The sequence below is a fragment of the Leishmania donovani genome, chromosome 32 (assembly GCF_000227135.1).
Source record: "Leishmania donovani BPK282A1 complete genome, chromosome 32".
Taxonomy (NCBI): Eukaryota; Euglenozoa; class Kinetoplastea; order Trypanosomatida; family Trypanosomatidae; genus Leishmania; species Leishmania donovani.
In genome coordinates this window covers 902,406-925,454 of record NC_018259.1, presented here as the reverse complement: position 1 = coordinate 925,454, position 23,049 = coordinate 902,406, and the positions used below count along the sequence as shown (strand labels likewise).

Genomic DNA, 23,049 nt, shown 5'->3' with positions numbered 1-23,049 from the left:
CGGGTCGGGGGTGGGTGGGTGGGGCCGCGTCTGAGGCAGGGGTCGTGCTGCGATGACTGGGTCGGCGCATTGCTGTGACGCGCGTGTCTAGCGCTGCTGCACACCACGCGAGGCGGGCCTGTGACGGGGCGCGTGCGGGCTTGAGTTGGGTTTGGACTCCTGCTGTACGGCAGAGGGGGGGGGCGGACTCACCAGCAAAAATGATTGGACATGCTGTCTGCTTTCGGTGTTGATTCACTGCCACTCGCTCTCTGCGGACGGGATTGAATAAAGTCGCGTACTGCAGGAGACACGCCGGTGTCTGCGTGGATGCTTTGCAAGTGACGTGTGCTGGAGTGGAATCTTTCCAGCCCCGCCATCGCACGCGCTGCGAGCCGCGTGCCACACAAGCACCGGCGATTTTAGTTTGTTTTCCTTCTCACCTTCTTGTTACTCTTCTCTCTTACATGATTTCGTGTTTCCTCTTCTTGTGTGCTTGCACATGTATTGTGTGCGTTTTTTTTTTTCGTGCAGACTGCCTGTAGATCGAAAGTTTGCCTATGTACGTTGTTGCTAGCCGTTGCGCTTACGTGCGCACACGTAAGCGAGGGACTGAAAAGGAGAAAATGAGAGGACGGCAAGCCGAGTCCTCCCCCCACGTGTCTTGCCGCTACCCAATGCGTATGTGTCGTGCGTATGAGTGCTTGTGCAGTTTGTTGCTCATGCGGTCCCTCTCTCTCTCTCGGCCTTTCTCCTACATATTCAGTCAAACAGGCTCTTCGTAAAGAGAAAGAGCCGGACGAAGAGGAGGTGTCGATGGCGAATAAACAAGAGGCAGGAAGGCGGATCGCGGTTCGGCGTCTTGCCCGTGTCGTCATCACTCGTTGTTCTTTCCTCCTTTGTGTACTTCGTCTTCGTCGGCCCTATATTCCTCGTTTCTGCTTTCGTCGCTCCCGCTGTACATGCGTACGTTATCATCGTCGTGTCTGTGTGTGCGCTGTGCGTGTGCGCGTTACTGTGCTAAAATACACCATGAGAGGAACACAAAAAAAAAACGAAAGGCGAATCAAACACCCCTTCGCCTCTACACTCTTGTGTAGCTGATGTCGTGTAATATATATATATATGTGTGTGTGTGTGGAATTTTCACTAGATGCTCCCATGATGGTGCGCGTGTGCGAGTGCGTGCAGAGGTATGCGCATAGGTGCGCGTGAAGGTGTTTCGAGGCACGCGTAGGAAACCCCCATCACCCCCCCCTTCCTCAAAAAAAAGGAAAAATACGAGATGCTTATGATATTTATTGTGCCATAGCATCTTTCTCTGCCTATGAGTGCCTGCGCGTGCGTGCGTGCGTGTGTGTGTGTGTGTGTCTTTTCGAAAGGTAACTGTGGCTAATCCACCCCCTCTCTGTCTCTCCCTCCCTCCCTCTCTCCACATCTCTTTTCTTTGCTTATCGGAGTCGTGTGCGGTGCAGTGTGCGCGTCGCTCTCTTGGTCGTTTTGTGCGTTGTGGTGGTGGTGTTTTTTGGTGTACTCACTCTCTTCGCTGCAGTCTTCACGCTTGCGGAAGAGGGTTGGGGGCTTTGTGGGCTTCTTAACACGTCTCTCTCCCTTTCCTCTTTCTGAGCCTCTCAGCCTACCCCCACCCCCTCCTCCTTCCCGCGCTGGCTTTGGCGAGGGCCGTCTTGCTGTTTTGTGTGGCATGCACGTCGAATTGTGTCGGCATGAATGACGGGCCTGCGGATGCATGGGTCGATGGGTGGTCCATGCACGTGAGCCTGTGTGCGTGCAGGGTTTCCCGAATGTTTTCTTGGTTCCCTCTTTTGAATGTTGTTCGTCCTCACAAGAGGTGCTGGCCAACTTCATGTGTTCTTTGTTTTTTTTTTCCCCGTCTGTGTTTCACCTGCATACAATGCAGCGACGACATCATGGAGAGAGACGAAAGCCGAACGTCGCATCTGTTTTGGCCAAACCCCAGCAACGAAATGACAGCGGGATTCAGGCATTGCCGTGAGGGCACCGTCTCACGACTACACCATGCGCTGTTTGTGACATTTCCACTCTCCTTCCTGCGTTCTCCGCTGTCAGCCCCCCTCCTACCCGACCCTTCCCACCTCTATGCTAAGCTTCTACCGCTCCTTCCCTTCAATCACGTATTTGCTATCACACCTCTGCCGCCAGCGTCCCATCAGAGGCTCCGCAATTTTCTCGCTTGCCCTCTGTCTATACTGATGCTCCCTCTGCCAGCGGTGCTTTATGATTTGTTTCTCTTTCGGCTGTGCTGGCGTCATCCGTGAACACAGACATTGACATCATCGCTGAACCACTCGCAGAGACACAGCCATCCAACTGTGCCGATACGCCAGCGTTAAACAAGGGCGGCACACCTGCCCGTGTCAGAGCACCGCTCACGACCTTCCGAGGCACACGCGCACTTCTCCGCGCATCTTCGACTGCACCATGCCTGTGCTCTCGTCGTCACCACGGAACTCCCGACCGCCGACAGAGGCGTCGGTTCCCTCGCGCGTTGTGGCGGTTCACCGAGCGGCGCCGATGTTCCTTGTGAACGCGTCTGTTGCCGGTGCTTGTGGAGCGCTCTCCGGTGTGGTCGGAAAACTTGCTGTGGAGTCTGCCCGCGTCCCGTCGCTGGTGCGGAGCGGTGGCCTCTACCTGCAGCTGGACCTGGCCACCATGGAGATGGTGCAGGCTGTCGTTCCATGGCTGCTGCGCATCTTTTTCTTTCTCATGAACGCCATTCTTACGGGGTCGATGTGGCGCTTCTACTTGAAGGCGCTCTCGCAAGGTCCGACACCAGTGTGCCAGATCCTGAATACTGGAACGAACTTCGTTGTGAGCGCGCTGGCTGGGCTTGTGTTTTTCGAGGAGGAGGTGACGCCGATGTGGGGTGCCGGTGCGCTCTTGATTGTCTTGGGCCTGGCGCTGGTAGTGTCCGACCCGCAAGTGAGCGCCTGAGGGGACGGTGAAGGCGGATTGTGAAGAGGTGTAAGCATGATGGCGGTTTTCGCCAAAGGCTGTTCGTGACGGTGTGCGAAAGGAAGACCGCGACGTGCACGGGGCGATTGTTGATGCCCCTTTTTGCACGCAATACAAGCGCCGCGCCTGTTCTTTGCTCTGCGACAAAGAAGGCGTGGTCTTGGTGCCTGCCGCGCTCTTTCCAGCTTCATGAAGATGTGAGGCGAAGCGCGCTGAGCCACGGGCTAGTGGGAGGGAGGCCCATGACAACGGCCCCCCTTCCTCTACTCCTTCCGTGGTGACGTTTCGAAAGCTGTACCCACACGCGCAAACAAAAAGACGGACGCGTCTCTAAGCCACGCTTCCGTGGACTCACCTGGCACCCCCACCCCTTCCACCTCTTGCGCTACTACCTCGTTGTCCCTCCCTTCCCCTTACCCCTCCACTCACCTTTGTCTCTCGTGCGTTCTCTGCCTCGCCTGCTCCGTTCATTCGATGTGGGTCACGGGTCTATCTGCTGTGTAGGTATCGGTGATTCTTCGAGCCAAACCACGCAGCGCACAAGAGCCACAACGAGGGAGAAAGCAACAACAACGAAAGAAAAGTGTCGGCTAGCGAGGGTGCCTTTGTTTTGCTCGCACACCCGCATCTCCCGCGTTCCACAAGCGTGGGGTCCCCTCACATCTCTTCCTCGCCACACACACACACACGCACACACGCTCACAGTTGTGGGGTATTGGAGGGAGTGGAGTGGGGTTCGTGTGAGGGCGCGCATATATATTTTTTTCCTCTTTAGTGCTGCTGCTGCTGCTGTTGCGACCGCGCGCGCTCTCTCTATACATGTATGGGTGCTGTGGAGCTCTCTCGCTGGTGATTTTGTGGCTCGCGTGAATCACCTATTTCCACGAATAGGAGTGGCGGGAGGGAGCGGTGCTGAGCACGAAGCTGCTGCTCTCCTTGTCCATCGCTGCTTCCGAACGCATCGACGTAAAAGCGCTTTATGCGCTTTGGCGGCCGGGCACTCCACGGCCATTGCAAGATTGATGCCGCACATCGCCACCGCGGATCAGCTTCCCGTACGACTGTGGCACTTCCACTCGTCCTTCCGTTGCTTTAGCGCGTCATTTCTTCTCTCTCTCTCTCTCTCAGTGTCACGATGGCGAAAGGCAGAGGAGCTGCTTCCAAGGCAGAGGCGAATCCTCTGCAGCCCCGCACGAAAACCTACGAGTGGGGCGGCCCGGTCGGAGCCCTCTTCATGGTTGCCTTTCTCCCTACACTGGTTGTAGCGCTGAATAGCCTGTGCGCTGCGGAGCAGTGCAGCCTCATGCTGGCAATGCGGATGCCTGCACTAATGAAGGAGGTGGTGCAGGGCGCGTGGCCGATGCTGCGGACGGCGATCGGCATCGAGCTTGCGTGGATCGCCGCTCACGCCGTATTTTCCATCCTCCCTATTGGCAAGCTCGTCTACGGCGCCGAGCTCCGCAGCGGCGAGCGGCTTGCCTACCGCATGAACGCCATCCACGCCTTCGTCGTGGCTCACTTAGTGCTCTTTGGCCTGCACTTCACCTCCATCCTCAACATGGCTGTTGTGGCCGACCTCTACCACCCCCTCATGATCGGCGCCATTCTCATCTCGTTCGCCATGTCGGTCGTGCTATATGCGGCGTCGTACCGCAGCCGCAACGTACTCACGGCTCTCGGTGGCAACAGTGGGAGCGTCCTGTACGACTTTTGGGTCGGCCGCGAGCTGAACCCGCGCACCGGTCCGCTGGACTGGAAGCTGATGTGCGAACTGCGGCCTGGTCTCATTGGCTGGAGTATTCTCAACTGGGCATTCGTGTGCAAGTCGGTCGAGCTGGGTACCGTGACGCCGAGCATCGTGCTCACCGCACTTTTCGAGTCCTTCTACGTGCTGGACGGCCTGCTGCTGGAGGCGGGAAACCTCAGCATGATGGACATTGTGACGGACGGCTTTGGCTTTATGCTGTGCTTTGGTGACCTTGCATGGGTGCCGTTTACGTACACGCTGCAGACAAAGTATCTCGTCCACCACCCCGCGCACCTCTCGCTCGTGCATCTGTGCCTCTGCGTTTCCCTTTCTGCTGCCGGCTACCTTATCTTTCGAAATGCGAACACAGAAAAGGACCGCTTCCGCAAAAATCCGCAGGACCCGCGCGTGCAGCACCTGCGCATCATGAAGACCTCCAAGGGCAAGTCTCTCATCATCTCCGGCTACTGGGGCGTGTGCCGGCACCCAAACTACGTTGGTGACTGGCTGATGGCGCTCGGCTGGGCGGCGTTCAGCGGCACGGCAGAGTGGTTGCCGTACTTTCATCCTCTTTACTTTGGCCTCCTCCTCATGCACCGTCAGCTGCGTGATGAGCAGCAGATGCGAGAGAAGTACGGCAATGAGGACTGGAACGCGTTCTGTCGCGTCGTCAAGTATCGGCTGTTCCCGTACATATACTAGGTGAGTAGACGAGAGAAACCAGAGCAAGGCGCGAGCGCCTGTGTGCGTGTGTGTGGTGCGGTGATCGGCCCCAGCGAAAAATGCAGCGGAATAAAACACGAAGAGAACGTATGCGGATCCGCCGCGTCCGCAGAAAACGGAAAATAAGAGCGAAGGGCAAGGAGCGCCGTTTTGCACCAATGCCGTGCGCGCACTGCGTGCTGCCTCTCCCACGCCTCGTCCGCTTGACTCGCTGCCATGATTGTATCGATGAGCTCGTTTTCTTCTCATGTACACTTGTGTTGGGCAGAAAAGGAGGCAGCACGCTGAGGGGGTGCATGTGCATGTGCATGTGCATGTGTGTGTGTGTGGGGGGGGGGATGTGCGGCCCTCCTCCCCCCTCCTCCTCGGCTGAGCGGACAAGGCAAGCGGAACCGACGAGAGAAGGAATATATGTACACGCAATCGGCAGCGGGGTGTCTCCCTCCTCGCGTGCATGCGGCTGAGTCTTGGAGGCGCGTAATGGTCTTCGGATGGTGTCTTACGTAGCGGGTGACGCGGACACCACCGCTGCCATCAAAGCAGAATTTCTCGCCTTTTCCCCTTCAAAGCTTGCAGACGACTTGCTGATGGTGTGGAGTGTGGGGGCGCTGCCATGAAGTGCCTCTCGAGAGCGTGGGCAAACAGGACTCGCGTGCTCCGCTTGTCATCTGACAAGTCAAGTGCGCTGCCGTCCGCCATATGCGAACCACTGCGGTTTGGTGTTGTCGGCGCACCGCTGCTGTATAGACAAAGTGGGTGCTGTATGTGCCCCGCGTGTAGCGCTGCGTGACACCGATAGCGACTGCCTCGCAACTGTGGTCTCTTTTCTCGGTCCATTCTCTACTCTCTCCCTCAACTTTAACACAGAGAGCGTGGCACCAATTTCTGTCGCTCTTGCGCTTCCTTTGCTGGAAGGTCACCGAAGCATGCGCGCTGGAGAGCGCCGTCGCGGCATCTCCTTCCGATCCCCCTTTCCCTTCCCACCAGCCCACCCAAACAAGGAGCATATACACATCACTCCCACACGCTGCTGTCGCGATCGCTCCACACCTCTCCCCATTGCTTTCCGCTCGCGCGTGTGTGTGTAGCACGGACATACACGAAGGAAAAAAAAAGACACGCTCACATTCCGCGTCCATAAACGTACATAGAGGGGGCCAGGGTCACACATATACGCATCAAGACATCAGCGTGCACCGGATAGAGGTCCTTTGTTCCTCTTTATTCGTCCGTTTTCGTTTTACGGGTTGCTCTTTCTCTGCCGAGTCCACGGCTGATCAGAGAGCACGTGGGCGATACGCATAGACACACACGGAAGCGCACACATAGAGGCATATAGAGAGGCGCTCTCGAGCACGTCCGATCCGCGTTGCCTCTTTCAAGGTGTGCTGTTAGGAGGCATAAAGCGAGGGAGAGAGGAAGGGGTTGACAGCGTCGCCATGTCGTGGGTTCGCGTCGAGTGCAGCGGTGGCTATTGCTACGCGGCTCCTTCTCACGGCCGGTGCGTCCCAAAGCTGGATGGAATGGCGCGGCTCTTTCAGGCCCCATTTTGCCTTCGGCAGCTACACGCCTTCACCACACTGAGCGACAATGCCCCTGCCATCTCCGGCTGGAACAACAGCGACTCGTGTGGTGTTCTTGGCACGGATGAGAGCGTGAACGCATGCATCATCGTTGATCAACGCAACTTGGGAGGCCACCTGGGCCTTACGACGGTTGCTGTCGGTGACGAGGAGGACGCCGGGCTGTCGGACTCGCCGCCGCTGCGGCTGCTGCTCAACCGTGTGTTTGCAGTGCTCTGCAGCACGAGCGAGCGCGGCGTGCAAGTTTTGTTGGACGCACTCTGCACCCGCGCACCGCCGCCGCTGACGGCAGTCGCGAGTGCTGAGGCCGCTATCGTGCATGAGGATGATGGCGGGCCACGCGTGCCACCTGCACTGTGGCTCGCACGCACTCAAGAAGCAGGCAGCACTCCGCAGAACACCTCCGGCAGCGTCGTCACCTCGTCCAATCGACAGTTCCTGGCCAAGCTTATGCAGGGCTGCTCTACCGTCGAGGATGTGACCGGGGCTGCGGAAAAACTGTCGCTGCAGCCACTCCCTTCGGATGTGGCGGCCACGACAAAGCCGAACCACGCGGCACGCGCACTCCCACAAGTGACATCCGGCACTGCAAGCACGCCGCCTGCGCATCCGTCCACCGCCTTCTCCGAATTTCACGAGTCGGCATCGCTGGTGATTCGACCTCCCTTGAGCTACGCCGCTGCGCTGCGCCGCCGCTCGCTGCTTTTCTTTCTACCGCAAGGTGTTGTGCCACTGAGCGTGCTGGCGATCCACCTTCAGCTCTCTTCGCGGCCAGTGAAGTGCCAGCAGAAGGAAGCCGTATCTGCACCCTGCGGTGGTGGGGTCGTTAACGCTCAAAGGGCTGCACTGACTTCAACAGGAGGCGCTTCTACCGCCACTGGCGGCTTTACAAGATCGCTTCATGCCATTCTTCTCGAAGAACTAGAGCACGTGCGCGTCGGCGCCGCGCGAGCAGGAGAGGGCCACGAGCGCAACTGTGCCTCTTGCGCGTCCGCGCAGGGGTGTTGCTGTGCGATGCGGGTGCACTGCATTTCGCACTTGCGACGGCAGAGTGACAAGCTGCTCAAAAAAAGCTCCAGCTGGGCCGCCGTTGCACGCACGGCCGAGGAGAGCGGCAGGGTGCTGGTGTGGGCGATTGCGCGGTTGCTTGCGGGCAGCGAGAGGCCGATGCGCACGAGCCAAGCCACGGACCTGGGGCGCCTCCTCTTGCATGATCTGTGGGCTAGTGAGCACTCGACCGGCGGCGAGGGAGGGAGCGCAACCGCCACTAAAGGTCGCGCGGCGTCAACAGCGTGGGCGGGCGCGACGCCTCTCGTGGCTGTTTACTCGCCATCGGGCCTGCTGTTTGCCTCTGCCAAGTTCTCGATGCTTCTCAGCCACGAGGAGCAGGTGTTGCTGTCGGCTGCTGCGATCGACCGTTTGGCTCGCTACGCGGCACCTCGCTCGTTGTTCAGGCCTCACGCAAGCGCGGCAGCCGCCGATGCGCTCAGCTGGACATCCTGGCCAATGCGCATGGGTGAAGCCGCGGGCAAGCCTTCCGCTGCGGTGGTAATGGACGTGCTGCTCATCACTGTTGGCGACGCCTTGGCCTTTTGTCTGGCCTTTCCACGTACGCCGTCTTCGGCATCCGTGCCACCGTTGTCGTCGTTGCGGTCGGTGCAGTCGCTTCTGGAGTCCACCGTGTCAAAGGCGCGCTCTCGTGTCGAGGTGCCTTCGGCAGGGACGACCGCACCACTAGCCTCCGCTTTGGTGTTTGCATGTACGCACAGCACTGCTCCTTACACGCCAACCTTCCACGATGCCCTTTTCGCAGTGACAGCACTCGAGGACGCTCTGGACGCGGCGAAGAAGACGTCGCCAGCCGTGTCAGCCGACTCGGCGGCTGGCGAGCAGGTGGGCGTCGCACAATACTTGCATCAGCTGCTTTGGCGAGAGATGTTCCACATGCAGACGCCAAATGAAGAAGGCGTTGGTGCCACAGCGGGGGACGCACCAGCTCCCTCTACTCGCGCGGGATCGGCACCGCGCCAAGCGAACGTGAGCGCCGCGGTGGCCGCGAGCAGCTTCAGGAACAGCACTGGCGGGGATGGACGCCATCCGCACAGCGTGTCAAGTGCGCTTCACAAGGTCTTCTCGTGCCTTCCGCTGCGCCACAACGACCCGAGTAAAGGCGTCGCCTCGAGGCAACTGTACATCACCGAAGCGCAGCAGCAGTCCAGCACCTACGTGAATCAGTCGAGCAAAGGGGGGCATCTGTCGTCGCTGGTACCGCTACTGAATGCGTATTGGACGCAGTGCAGCAACCCATACACCGCCTTTCTGCTGGCCATGCCGCTGGAGGAGATGCTGTGCTACATCGCTGCCCTCGTCACCCGCAATGAGCTAGGCACGCTGCGGCCCAGCTATGAACTGGGGCTGCACTCGTTCTTCTTTCTACAACGGCCTGTTGCGACTGCAGCAGCCAAGCACCGACACGCTGCACCCGCGAAGGCGTCGGGGTCGCGAGCGTGCAAGAAGACGAGTGCTGACGCGCAGCTGCGAGCACCGCCGACGCGGTTCGGCGTCTCGTTCGCTCGATTTCGCTTGCAGCAGTCGCCTTGCAGTCACGCCGTCATACCGGAGGAATGGGCCGACGCGGATGGCGCACCAGACGGCTCTGGCGGACGGCTGACCTTCTTCGAGGACCCCTCGCTTCTGTTACGGCTCCACACGCATGGTGTGTCACTCGAAGGAAGCACAGTGGATGGGAAGCGTGGGGAGAGCGAAGGCAGTGAGCGCGCCTACGGAGACACCAGTCAGCGGCTGAAAGAGTCCTCGTCAGTGGGCGTCGCGCTAGAGACGCAGGTGTCTGTGGTGCCCGTGTGGACACTTCTACAGGCTGCACCTGTTGAGTCGCTGGCAACCAGGGAGCACAGCGGCTCGGACACGGAGACGAGCGGCTCGGACTCGTTCGCCGCGGCGGATGACTTCCGTGGCGTTCATAGGTCTGTCCCCTCCAGTGTCGACGAAGACGTGCAGCTGGTCACCTCACTCCATTACGCTTATCCGCAGCGGCTCCGCCGCCGCGAGCCGGCACCTTCGCCGGTAAACGCAACGCTCTCGACACCTCCACCTGACTCTGCGCAGCATGCATCTTCCTCGACTTTGCCGCATCCACAACCCTCGGACCACTTACCGCAGGCAAATGTCACCAACACTGCCGGCGCGAGGCCCAAGAAAGACTCTGTTGCTCTTGCATGGTGCCAAGTGGAGGCGGTGGTAAGCATCTGCGGCGACATTACGGGAACACGACAGAGCATAATGGCGACGGCTCTGCAGCGCCATGCGCTCTCCAAATCCGCAGAAGCAGAGCTCATGGCCGCGGATCGCGAACACGCCAGCGGCGGCGCTTCCGCGCTATCTGCTGCCGTGCCGCCCGACAGCCTTCCAGCGGAGTGGGAGTACGTTGCTGGTGCTACACAAAAGCTGGCGGATCTGTGTCGCGAGGTGGTGTGGTGTCAGGAAGCGGCTTTGGCGCTGTTGGAGGGGGCTTCCTGTTTGACTTAGAGACCGTGAAGGGGGATAGAATGCGATAGGAAAGCACCGCGCAACCCCCTCACTCGTCCTCGTTCATGGCAAGCCGGTGTGTGTTATCCCCATTACTTGCAAATTCGAGATTGTGCTGGAGCCTTCAAAGAAGTATACAACCAAGAGGAACAGAATACACGCCATCTTCGCGATGTATCCTGAGCACAAAAACATACACACGCACACGCACACACAAACAGACACAGACAGGCGGGCAGGCACGTGGCAAAGAAGCACACGGCGTCTTGCGAGGAGTGTCGCAGCACCGCTCTTCCGACTCCCTCTCTCTTCATATCCCGCAATCTCTGATCACTGCTACGAAACTACATACACGTGCGGGGAGCAGGGTGCGGGCGGAGAGCGAAGGCCGTGGGTGGCGGCCTCAGAGACGCACCACTCCCACCACTGATGCCGTCTACTGCGCTCATGGCCCTCAAGAGCCGCGCCGCTCACCACGCTCTTCTCTCCCTTTTTTCTCGAAGGGGAGGGCTTCGCTCAGGCAGCGTGTGAACTCTCATCTCTCCTTCCTTCTTTTTGCTCCTCTTGATGCTGCACACGTATACACAGACACGTAAAGGCATCTCCATTGCAGATTGCGCGCCGCTCCGTATTCCCTCTCCTCCTGAGCCCCGCCTCGACCGGCCGTCTTTGACAGCACCGTGCAACTCGGCAGCCGCAACGTCTCTCTTTCTCTCGCCGTGCTGTAAGTGCCTGCCTGTGTCTGTGTAGTCGTTCCTGCGAGTACGCTGGAGGTGGAGTGCCTCCGTTGCCTGCTTTGTGTATGTGTGCCGCGGCTGCTGCGTGCACTGGCGACGCGGTGATCTCGCTCGCTTCCATTATGGTGTCACTTCCGACAGCGTCAGCCAAGCGACGTCGGCGTTTTCGTTTCTTTTTGTTGTTGTTTTGTGGCTCTTTACATCACTGCAGGCCATGCCGTCCCAACCCGGCTCTGCGGAGGAGCTGTACGGGCTCGTGTGTGCTCTGCAAAAGCAGCAACAGCTGACACAGGTCGACCTCCGAGCGGTGCAACGGCGCACCGAGTCGCTACGGCAGGAGCTGCACTGTCAGGAAGCACTTATTGCCGAAGAGCGGGCGAGGCGTGAGGAGCTCGCCGCAAAACACACGCAAGGCGATGCCGAGCGCCGGCTTGCGGAGGCGCACGCAAGGGGAGCTGCACGGGCCACTGCCGACGCGGCGCAGGAGTTGCGCTGTGCGAGACGGGCCTTTCTGCAGAAGTGCCATGCCCACGTTCTCTCGATCGGGAAAGGGCCAACAGATCCTAGGAGGCCCGGCGCGCCCGTTGCGCCAAGAAGCTGCACTCCTTTTTCCTCTGCTGCCGATGAGTCGTGCTCAGGCTCCTTAAGTGCGGTGGGGGCCGAGCCACGCCGTGAGGCGACGCTCATGCCGGCTGCAGCTGTGCATCAGCTGCTCTTCGTGCTGAGAGAAAAGCTGACGCGGTGCATCGAGGTGGGCGCGACGGAGGGGAGCTCAAGTGAGCAGCCTCGTGACTGCAGACCTTCCGACGAGCAAGGCGCAGCCGTTAAAGCGGTCACCAGCGTGATGTCGCCGCTTACCGCTGAGAAAAGTCCTCCCTGGCCACCATCAAAATCCGTGACGGATGCGTGTGTGCATGGCGAAGCTGATGGCCGAAGCTCCCCCCGTGAAAAGAAGCGTATCGGCTTTGCACCGGAGTGCTGCTTCGAGCGGGTGACGGCCGTCCCCGCCGCCAACGTGAACCGCGGCACGAGAAAAACGTGGCTGACGGAGGGTGCACCTGGTGCCTGCGGCAGCGCTGCAGTTGTGCCACCGTCTGCTAACGTAACGCTCGATGGCGACAATCACCCTTCCAACGCCTGCCTGCGAAACGGGTCACGCCCGCGCACACAACGCTGCAGCGGCCACTTCACCGTGCGCGTTGCCTCGCGCTCTGCGACACTCGTTGCTGAGGCCGCAGCCGTGGGAGCAAAGCGCCAGCGCGTCTCCGAAGCCGCGACCGCCACCCAGTCATCACCCCCGAAAGCCGCAAGAGCGGATGGCGATAAGGGCGTTCCTGCCTCCAGGGCGCCACAGGGCGCCAGTGCCGCCGCTGCCTTTTCACCCGCGTACTCGAACAATCGTGGCCGTCTTGTTGCCCCAGTAGACTTGCTGTCGCCGCGGTCTGCTGAGGCTCGGCGCAACGGCAGCAGTGGATCGAGCCGACGCACAGTCTGGACATGGACGCGCGGCACGTCGCGTGAGCAATGAGGCGGTAGAGGGGGAGGGGTAGCGAAACAAAAAACAAAACGTCTGAGTTGGTCAGAGCTGGGGAGCCATGGCGCCGGCGAGCGATACGGGGCGTTGTGCTAGAGATTCGGTGATGTGGCCCTTTTCTTTTTTTTTTTCGTCTTTTGCGTCTTCTCGTTCCCTGTTTGTGAGTTCTGTTTAACTCCCCTTTGGTGGCTTGTGCGCCTTCTTTCACTTGCCGTCATCTGCTACCGTCTTCAGATAATACCAAGAGATTGCCTGACTCGTTGAGGGGCGGGGCATGGAGGGGTGCTCTACCCTCCTGCACGCTCAGTTGTTGAACTGCTGTGCCATGCCCCACCCCCTTTCCCCTCGCGCGCTGCGAGCGCGTAGCGGCACCGCTCTTTTTGATCCCTTGGCGTCGCTTCTCCAGGCTGCCGCTCAGGGCGGCTTCTGCTTGGTGTTTTCTTCTGCTATCCGTGCTTCGTCGCTGTTTCCATGTGCGCAGTACTCGATCACACATACAAAACAGAAAAAAAACGTGCGCAGTGGACGGGGGCGTAGAGGCCCCGTCGGGTTTCGGCTCTCGATCTATCATCTTGATCACTCCATTCGAAAGACTTGGCGCGCAGCGGCATCTGCGTGTCCAGGGTGGTGCGGCGCCATTGTTTTTTTTTTTTTTGCGCCTCCTCCTTCCCTTTGTTGGACGAACCGCATTACGGAGGCATTAGCCATGCGGAGCGGAATAAGCATGCGTCATACCGCGTCATCATTGCCCGTGGCGCAGCAGACGGGTATACAGAAGCGGAGCAACTACCACTTCTCCATCTCGACATGCCTTCGCATTCTTCCTTCTCCCACCTCTTCTTTCCTTTTTCTTGTTTTTGTTTTTGCTCATCGTTGTGTGTCGTTGTTTTTGGTTGCTTGGCGACTGCTCCGATGGCTTCACGTGCCTCGGGTGTGCCAACGCACTCAACGCTCCCTGACCCGCTCTCCTCTTCCTCTGGGCGCGGGTGTGCGACCCTTTATGCGGCTTGGCTGCAGACATATAGAGGTGTGCTCATGTGCATCTCTTCCCTCACGTAGACCCAGATATACATATTGCATGAGGTGCGGTGTGGACGCCACCTTTACCACCGCAACCATTCGGAAAAAGAAACGAGGCCAAAGTATTCCCCTCGTGTATCTGTGCGCACGCCTCTTCCTTTGCCTTTTCTCGCGTCTTCTCTTTGACCGTTCTGCTTCTTCTGCGGTGTTTCTCTTCCTCAGCCACCGTCCTCCGCCACTTTTTTGTCTGCTGTTGCTTGATTTGGCCGTGATTCGCGGCGTACGCACTTTTTTCTCACGGCCTTCTCTCTCTCTCTGCGTCCTCCCTTCTCGGCTTCTCTTGCCAGTCAACACACTCCTACACGCGTTCTCTGTTGAGCACGGTGCCGGGGAGGCGGTGCAGATACGGCTTCGATTGTTTGCGTGCGAGTGCCCCTGAGAACGACGGCACTGCACGACGTAGCCCTCCCTCTTCTAGACCTTCAATCCTTTCGTATACCCTCTTACTCGCTCACAGAGCAGCAGCGCGGCATCAGTCTTGGTATTCTCTCTCTCGGATGAGGCGGCGCTCTCCAATATACCCCACCTACATTGTTGCCGAGCGTTCTTCGATGGCGACGGTCGGGATACGCACAGCCTGAGCACAGCGTCGATTGTAGCGTATCGTGCGTCCACCTCTGCCCTCCCCCTCTCTCTATACAGAGCAACGCCCTCTCCGTCTTGGTCAGCTCGCGGCACTGTTGCGAGCCGACGAATTCGAGCTGCGCAATTTTGTTTGGGTGAACACAGGGATCAGAGTGGCTTACGGGCTCATCTGCACACACGCACACACACAAAAAAAACACACACACTCTTCTTCTCCATTTACCTTCCACTGTCGGCCACTTGCATCGCTCTCCATCGTTCTCGCTAGCCGAGTAGCGTGTGTGTGTGTGTGTGTGTGCTGGCGGGCTCTCGTTGTGTTGCCGGCATGCTAACAGCCACACACCAAATGTTCGTCGCGACATCAGTGCCTATCAGCCACTTTGCTGGCCCCTCCTCCGCTCAGGACTTCACGCGGGTGCCATCGCCACCGTTGACGACGCTGGCGTTGACCCACAAGGAGGCTGCTCGCGAAGGCGTTGCTGTCAGCGCCGCATGCACCGAAGATGCCAAAAATGGCACTGGGAATGGTGGCATAGCCGGTGTTGCGTGGTGCAACGGGAACAGCAGTGGCAGGCCGTATCCCCGCGGCGGCGGCGGCGATCCAGCTGCCAATGGCACTGCTAGTGGTAAGTCGAGGCCAATCTCGCTGGGTATCGTTTTGAAAGGCCCCGACAGAGAGAGGGAGAGCAACCTGTCAGACGTCGCGGAAAACTCAGATGGCCTCGGCACAGATGCTCCCCAAGTCGGCGGCACCGTCGAGTTGGCAACCAAGGTTCCCATGACGATCGTGACGCCGGCGGGAGTTTCAGGCGACGTGGTGGCGTCGCCGCTCACGGTGCACGAAAATCTCGTGCAGTGGCGCCGCCCGCAGCGGACGGTTGCATTTCGTGAGTGGTACATCTCCTGCTTCTGTAACGAGCAGCAGGTGTGGTGGATCGAGAAGGTGCAGCGCATAGGTAATCCACTGCAGCCGCTGCTCGTACCCTACTTCCAGTTGTGGAGTTTCACCGGCGAGGCCGAGTTCTACATGCTGTTCATTCCGACGACGGCCTGGCTCGGTGCGCCGCTCAGCAGTGTGCAAATCGAGTCGATGCTATGGGTAGGTCAGTACGTGACCGGCATCATGAAGGACGCTTTCTGCTGCCCACGTCCGCCATGTCCACCGCTTCAGCTGCACGGCAAGCGGGACACTCACGACAACGAGTACGGCTTCCCAAGCACCCACTCCTGCCAAAGCGGCGTCTTCTCCTTCTTTCTGTACTGCAAACTGGTGCACGTCTTCCCTGATCACGCCTTCCTGTGCTGGCTGGCGGCCGTTTGCTACTTCGCGCACGTCAGTTTCTCGCGCATCTACCTGGGCATGCACTGGGTCGGTGACTTGATTGGTGGCGGTGTGGTGGCCTTCCTTACTGTTCTCTCCCACGTCGCCTTTCTCGATCGGTGGGAGGCCAGCATCCTGCAGCGTGCCGACACGCCGTGGTGGGCGTACCTGCTTTTGTACGTCACCGTGCACCTGCTCTCCATGGCCCATGCTACACCCCATGACCCGTGCCCGTGCTACATTGATAGCCTGCGCTTCACTGGTGCGGTGATGGGCTCTACGATCGGCCTCTGGAAATTCTACGCGATCTACGGTACCCTGGCGGCACGCCCGCAACCCGACCACATGCTCGACATGGTATTCTCTCTCAGCTTTCTGATGCAGTGGGTCGTGTGCATGGTCGTTGTCTTTGCCAGCAGGGAGCTGTCGTCGCTCATCGCCGCTGTTGTATTGAAGGCGGTCTTCAAGTTCTTGTCGGGTGAGTGCGCGGCGCGGTTGCCCAAGTCGCTTCAGCAGCTCTACTTGGCCATGGCGAAAGTGGTCGGCCTGACCACGCTTGGCAACGAGCGAGGCTCACGCTCCTGCATCCCCGTCACCGCCAACAGTTCTCTCTTCATGCAAAGTGACCGCTTCCACGACGGATTTGGCCAAGACGGGAAAGCCGCCGCGGCCGCCGCTGGCGGCAGGAACGCGTCGAATTCACGCAGCAACACAGAAACGGTAGAGGAACCGGACGGGTACTTGAACACTCAGCAAGTCTGGTCGCTCCGCACTCACCGACACTGGTGGCTTTGGGACGTACACGGGCGCACCGTTTCCTACGCTGTCATGGGCTTCGTGGCCACATTTGTGTGCCAGGTGCTCTTGAGGGAAACGTTTGGGGTTGGCCAGGAGCTTACCGGCCCGGCAGCGCATCATCCGGGGTCACCACCACTGTCGCCTGAGTGAACTACGAAGAAGGAGAGAAGCTGCGCGATGCGGCGGCGGGGGATGGCGGCGCGACTGCTATCGTTATTGCTTCTGTCTTTGTGCGTGTGTGTGTGTGTGTGTCGGTGTGATTGCGTTTATTTTCCCTTCTTCGCTTCGTTGTACGAGTGGAAGAGCTTCCTCTCCTATCCCCTTCCCTCTTCATTGCCTCCGCCTCATTCGTGCGCGTGAGAGGTGTCTATCTCTGCCTGTCACTTCGTGCACGCACCATGCGAGGAGACTGACATAGATCGAGGCGTTTTTTTTTTTGCGTGCACGCATGTGGAGACGCGACAAGCACTTCCTTATACGTTCCTTTTTGTCTTTTGTGCCCTTCCCCTCCCTCACCTCGCTGTCCACCTGTGCTCTCTCATGCCATTGCACACGCATCTTTTCTTCTCATTACTTTCCGCGTCATGAGCCGTGGTGCAGAGGAGGCGAGTGAGAGATGTGCTTGTGTCATGCGCGTATGCACGTTGACTTGTTCGTCCGTGGTGCGGCCCTGTTCAACAGTAAGCACACGTCAAGGCGGACAAGACACAACGCACTTTTCACACCACTCACACAGACACGAACAAGAGGACGCAGGCGCGTCCATTTTTTTTCTTCGCTTCCTCTTTTTTTTTACGTTTTACGGGCTGTGCTGCTCTATCTTTTTTTGTTGTTTTCCTTCTGCCGTCCCTGCAGTTGCGACTTCTCTCTCGCGCTACTCGGACCACCCTTTCCTCAATCTTGCTTTGTGGCGACGAGCTCCTCGCCGCTCCCCCTCTCTGCACATGCACACGCACTCATACGCGCGCGCGTGCATGCGTGCGCCCACGTCTTTTCCGCTCTATCTTCTCTGTGTTTTCCTACGTTCTCCTCCTCGCGTCCTCCGTCTCTCCCTTCCTCCGTCTGTATCGGCGCCTCCCCAGACAGGACTGCATCTCCTTTACGCGGACAAGGCTACATTTTTGTTGTTGTTTGAGTGTGTCTGTGCGTCTGCCAGCGCGTAGGTGCCCTGCATCTTGTTCGCGCACGTATAAATTTGCTACGAGGTGCCTACCTGCGTAGCGAATGCCTTCCCTCGGACCCATGAATGCGGACCACAAACTCCGCACTCTTCTTACGTTTTCTTGTGCTCCTCTCTTCTTCCCAAGAAGGCGCGTGGGCGCTCCAGCTTCCCTCCTCCCTCCACCTGCGCAGAGGAGACATAGTCGCTCCTGTGCTGCGCTCTTTTCACCGGCCTTTAGCCGCTTATCGGGGGACATGACGGTGCGTCGCGATCGGGAGATGATGGACTTTTATTCGCCCAGTGGAAGCCATGACTCTATGCCACCTACCAGGGCTGCTTCCAGTTTCCGTCTTCGCTGCGCATGGGCCCCGCTGCCGTTATGGTGCCTTCTCGCCCGTCACTTCTACGGTTTATGTCTTTATAGTACGTCCCACCTCCCATCCCGACTTTCCCCTTCACGTCTCCACCCGGTGGGACAGGAAGATAGAAGGGCAGGTGGCACGGAAGCCTCGCCAGGACAAGCAAACACATCGTATACGCGCATCTGCGCTCTTGTACAAGAGGACGCTCTCTATTCGCGCTGACATGGCCTCCGTGTCCGCGGCGCAGCTGAACACACTTCAGCAGTCGAATGGGCTTGGACGAATGGGGCGGACTCGCTAAGGACCTCGGAGCAACTCACTCTCCCGCTTCTTCCATCTCTCTCCCGCCTCTCTCACGCACGCTGGCAAAGGAAAGGGAAGTAATCGTATACGTTTGTGTACGTGCTGCGGCCGATAGGGGAGGAGTCGGTAGCTTGCCTTCTGGTCTGGTAGCGGCGTCGACTGGCAATAAAGGACGTGGGTGAAGAGAGGAGAGAAGGCGGGAGCGGCTGTGCCCATCTCCTCATGGCCATCCCCTCTCCTCCCTGTCCGCTCATCCCTAATCTGCAGGTTGTCGATGATGGATGCAAGCGAGCGACTTCTAGTGAGGCCCGCAGCCCGTTCGACCACTCCGCTTGTGAAGTTTGTGTTTACCTTCTCTCAAATCTTCTCGTACGGCTATCGACCATCAGAAAGCGTACAAGGAAAGGAAAACGGGCGTCAGCGGAGCATAGGCGAAATTACCGTGTCATGTGTGCGGTAGACGGCGCGCGTTTGTGGTTGTGCGCTGCCTCGCTCCTGCGCACTCGGCAAGATGGCTTGTGGAGGGGAGGCCGGGCAAACGGGAGACGGTGAATCGCAGACGTCGCGGACATGGCGACAGAGCAGGAGCTCCTGCCTTCAGATGGCCGCAGGGCATGCACACCTCGGGTGCCCGGGTCGTATCGGGACGCTTCGCACGAGGCGCGCGGCAGCAGCGGTGATGTGCCTTGCAATGACCGTCTGTGTCTTTTGCTTTCCGCATGCATCCTCCCTCCCACCCCATCACGCACGCCCGCCCTGCGAAGCTGATTCTGACGACTGATCGCCCGCCTCCGGCCTGGCTGCGCCAGCCATGCTGTTTTCTTCACATCATTCTTTACTCGCCCCCATCGGTGACTTTTCTCTTGTTTCTCCTTTCCGCTACATTCGGCAGCGCGACACTCTCGTGCGTGCTTGTCGGTGCACGCTGGTGTGTCGGTTTTCTTTTGCCTTTTCTAGGTTTTCAAGTCTCCACTACAGCGCAAGGTGAGCAACAGTCGCAATGCTGCGCACCACCCACGTCTCATGGGCCTCCACGGCCAAGGGGTACATGAATCGGGTCATGGTGTACGCCCATCGTCGCCGAAAGGCCCGCTACCTGGCTCCCAAGAACGCACATGTACGGTCGCCGCTTGCGCACAAGATGCCGGAGGAGTACGGGAACACCTGGGACCCCCGCAGCGGCGTCGAGTGGCACAACCGCATGCGCAACCGCAACCATTATCGGCACTGGCCCTGGGCTCGCTGGACCGACGACCCGGTTCGCTTTCACCAGGACAGCGTTTGCCGCCGCACCGTGTCGGCCTCGAGCACCGTGGCAAACAACGGAGCCCCGGAATGGGATTACTATGCCGAGGTCGGCCAGGCGTACGAGACGCCGTCGCACTTTCCGCTCTCCTACACAGCCCCGTTTATTTATCAATACACGGCCCAATGCTGGTCGCGCGAGGATCTGCAGTCATACCTGGAGCGCATTGAGCAGAGCTCCGGCCTCCGCACCATCGCCGACGCGGCGTCCGGGAGAGAAGCGCTGTACACGTGGTGGCACAACGCTGGCATGAACGTTATTCCACTGGGAGTGCTACAGCACCTGGAGCTGGTCTCGCGCGACATTGTTGCCCAGAACGCGCGCAAGTCCTACCGCATCGAGCAGCACGAGCGCGGCATTCTGCGTACGCCCGAAATGGAGCGATACTACGCCCTTCCACACCTGCGCGGCCCCTCCATGCCAGTGCAGCTCGCGCAGCCCTCTGGCAAGTATCCAAGTGGCAAGTTTACGCAAATGATGGAAGATGTGGCGATTCACCCTCTGCAGAAGCCGGATGCGCGATACAAGCACAATATGTACCCTGCTTGAGGGCTCCTTCCGGGGAGCGCAGTGCCTTGGCGGGAAATGCAGCTGTGGACAAGGGAGGAAGGAGAGGCATCGGGACGCGCACACCTCTGTGTGGGGTGTGTCTTTTGGGAGTTCGTTGCGGTCGAAGCCGGGCACCGGTGCGCATGCCCGTGTTCTTTGGTTGCCAAATCGTCACCACCATTCTCGTCATAAAAGAAAAGCACAAGAACACACACAAGCGAACAAAAAAAAACAGGCATTCACAAAATCCGCAGCACTCTCGCAGGCACGTGTGCCTGTGCTCGTGTGTGCTTCTCTCCGTGTAGGTGTGTGTGTGTGTGTCTGTGCATGCTTGTGCGGCTCTGTGTGGGTGGCATTCACACGGACTTGTGAGGAAGGGATAGGAGCAAGCACGCGAAGGAAAAAAAGAAGTAGGGAAAAATGCCACAAAACCGTTTGCATGAGTGGCCGAAAAGGGGACGCTTTCCCCGATAGAATGGGCTGAGTCTTTCACACAACTTAGCAAACCCACGGTGAATGCGTTTTTACATCTCTCTGTCTCCCCGCTTCCCCGCACAACTGACCTCGCTGCACCGTCGAAACGAACTCATCGGTACCATACCTCCCTCGCGCGCCTCTTTCCCGTGCCGTCCTTGGCCCATGCGCATGTGAACTTGGTAACTTGCGCAGGATCCCCCCTTTTCAGTCGCTTTACATCGCCTCTTTAACGCCTACGCAGAAGCAAACCATATCTCGTGCACGTGTGTGTGTGTGTATGACACACCTGTCGTGCTCCCTCCCTCTCTCCTTCCCGCTGCAGTGGACGGTTGCACACAGACACCCACCCTCTCGATTCCCACTGGACACAACAGGCGAGAAGGAGCGAATACAAGAGAAAACCTTTCTTGCCTGGCCGCTCTCATCCGCGCCTTGAAGAGGGGAGAAAAAAAAACGGCGCCAGAGGCAGAGGCGCTTCGGAGGGTCGTCTGTAGGTGAGGAAGCGAGAACAAACAGAAAGCAAGCACAAGTGCGGGTGGCTGCGCAGCTTCGCGTAGGGGGATCAACTGCAGTGCGTCGTTCAACCTCGAGCAGTTTCGTACGACTTGATTGACCCTGCTGGACTTTGGGTGACTTCTCCCAGCATTGCAGCACACCATCCTTTCTTGTTTCGTTCTTGTTTTTTTTTTTTTTAGCTCTACTCTTGTTGCAGCTAAGCTTGCATGCGCTGGTCACCGCTTTGTGGGCGTGAGTTCTTTACATCGTGAGTGACAGTCTCGTATATCCCGCTTGCCATTCTTGTTGCTGTGCGTGTGTGTGCTTGTGGGTTTCTTTTCTCCGCAGCCTATCCATCCTTCACTCTTCCCTCTTTTCGTTTTCCATCCTTTTTCTGCAGTGCTTCTCAGCCGTGCGCGTGTGTTCCTTCTTCCTGCGTGTTGGCCTCTATATCGCCTGTACACTGCTGTGGTGGCGCCTTTACGCCATTTTACCCCCCCCCCTCCTCCTCCTGCCCCTTCGTGTGGGCTTGTGTGCGTTCGTCGCTCTCTCTCCCTTTCATATCTTTGGCCACGCGGCTCTGCAGCAATACACCCGCTCGCTCCTTTTTCTGCCCCTCCCCCTCCCCCAATTCCTCTTCCTTTTCATAACACCTACCCCATTCACTCCCCCGCCTCGATAGTGTGGGGGGGGGGGTGAGAAAGAGCGTGTCTGCGCGGCGCAGCAGCACAGTGCGTTTCTGAGCATGTGGAGCTTTCTGAACGATGTACGGGAGTCGGTGCGGCAGGTAGTCGCGCCTCCTCCCCGCATGAGCAGCGCAGCTAGCTCCACCACCACCGCCATGCCTATGACGGCGAATGCGAGGGAGATGGGCTTCGAGGAGGCAGTGGATCAACTGACAACTGGGCTGCTTAGCTTATGGCGCAAGGTTGACCAGACAGCCACTAAGGTCCTTCGCCAAGCCTTCGACGGAGCCGTCTCACTACGGGAGGAGGCCGTTCCACAGCTTTTTACCTTGACAGCAGAGGCGCGCGCGTCCCTCTCAGAGGACGAGCTCCTGGAGCTCCTCATAGATGCCGTCTCGCAGGCGACCGATCGCACGCATCAGGCGCTCGATGAGGCGAATTTTCTCTTGAGCCTCGGCATTGAAGAACAAATCGCGCACACGAAAGACTACGCGGGGTGCTATGAGTGGTGGGATCGAACAGTGAACCGCCGCCTCATCGTCTGCCAAGAGGTGTTGCAGGCCCGCTTCGCCGACACCTCTTCTACACCACAGCACATGGCAACGGTGATGGCGCTGCGCGCCCAAATGGATGTGATTCGACGCGCCTCGACCCAGCCACTGGCCGCTGTCGCCGCTCGCGGACGCCTTCTCGAAGACGAGCGCTACGACTTGCTCAAATCTCTCCCCGCAGTGTTTCCCCTCGAAGGAGGCGTGCAGCCCGCACACGTCAGCTTCACGGCACCCGCTGATGCGGCCTCCACCCCCCACCAGCCCACTACCGCACCCCCTAGTGAAGCTTCTTATACGCCCACCGTGGAGAGCGTGGTTGCTGCCGTGCCTCGTGACTCCTACATACCTCAGTTTAGGCCCTTTAAAGCCTCTTCAGCAAGCGCTGCCGCCGTTCCGCTAACCTGTTCCTCTACCGCTACTCTTCAAGCCTTTGACTCCACTCACTGCGAAGCGCAGCCTGCCGCTGCACACGCATCTCCATCACAGACGCAACCATCCTCTGAGGAGCAGGCACGGCTCGCCCGCGAGGCG

The 23,049-nt window shown here is 58.9% G+C and overlaps 7 protein-coding genes across 7 annotated transcripts; all 7 read left to right on the top strand.

Annotated features, from left to right (window-relative positions):
- Positions 1 to 2,532: 2,532 nt before the first annotated feature.
- LDBPK_322480 (hypothetical protein, conserved) lies at positions 2,533 to 2,952 on the top strand (the record flags this gene model as incomplete). Its single annotated transcript, XM_003863613.1, has 1 exon — positions 2,533 to 2,952. The coding sequence occupies one exon, from the start codon at positions 2,533 to 2,535 to the stop codon at positions 2,950 to 2,952; it is 420 nt and encodes a 139-aa protein (XP_003863661.1).
- A 1,156-nt stretch (positions 2,953 to 4,108) lies between these two features.
- On the top strand, positions 4,109 to 5,422 carry LDBPK_322470 (C-14 sterol reductase, putative; the record flags this gene model as incomplete). Its single annotated transcript, XM_003863612.1, has 1 exon — positions 4,109 to 5,422. The coding sequence occupies one exon, from the start codon at positions 4,109 to 4,111 to the stop codon at positions 5,420 to 5,422; it is 1,314 nt and encodes a 437-aa protein (XP_003863660.1).
- A 1,460-nt stretch (positions 5,423 to 6,882) lies between these two features.
- Positions 6,883 to 10,572, top strand: LDBPK_322460 (hypothetical protein, conserved; the record flags this gene model as incomplete). The annotated part of the gene is made up of 1 exon (XM_003863611.1): positions 6,883 to 10,572. One exon carries the CDS (start codon positions 6,883 to 6,885, stop codon positions 10,570 to 10,572), a length of 3,690 nt encoding a protein of 1,229 aa, XP_003863659.1.
- A 951-nt stretch (positions 10,573 to 11,523) lies between these two features.
- LDBPK_322450 (hypothetical protein, unknown function) lies at positions 11,524 to 12,837 on the top strand (the record flags this gene model as incomplete). Its single annotated transcript, XM_003863610.1, has 1 exon — positions 11,524 to 12,837. One exon carries the CDS (start codon positions 11,524 to 11,526, stop codon positions 12,835 to 12,837), a length of 1,314 nt encoding a protein of 437 aa, XP_003863658.1.
- A 2,017-nt stretch (positions 12,838 to 14,854) lies between these two features.
- On the top strand, positions 14,855 to 16,777 carry LDBPK_322440 (hypothetical protein, conserved; the record flags this gene model as incomplete). The annotated part of the gene is made up of 1 exon (XM_003863609.1): positions 14,855 to 16,777. One exon carries the CDS (start codon positions 14,855 to 14,857, stop codon positions 16,775 to 16,777), a length of 1,923 nt encoding a protein of 640 aa, XP_003863657.1.
- A 2,677-nt stretch (positions 16,778 to 19,454) lies between these two features.
- Positions 19,455 to 20,309, top strand: LDBPK_322430 (hypothetical protein, conserved; the record flags this gene model as incomplete). Its single annotated transcript, XM_003863608.1, has 1 exon — positions 19,455 to 20,309. One exon carries the CDS (start codon positions 19,455 to 19,457, stop codon positions 20,307 to 20,309), a length of 855 nt encoding a protein of 284 aa, XP_003863656.1.
- A 1,717-nt stretch (positions 20,310 to 22,026) lies between these two features.
- Positions 22,027 to 23,049, top strand: LDBPK_322420 (membrane associated protein-like protein; the record flags this gene model as incomplete). Its single annotated transcript, XM_003863607.1, has 1 exon — positions 22,027 to 23,049. A coding segment is annotated over one exon (1,023 nt), but the record flags the coding sequence as incomplete, so codon positions are not given.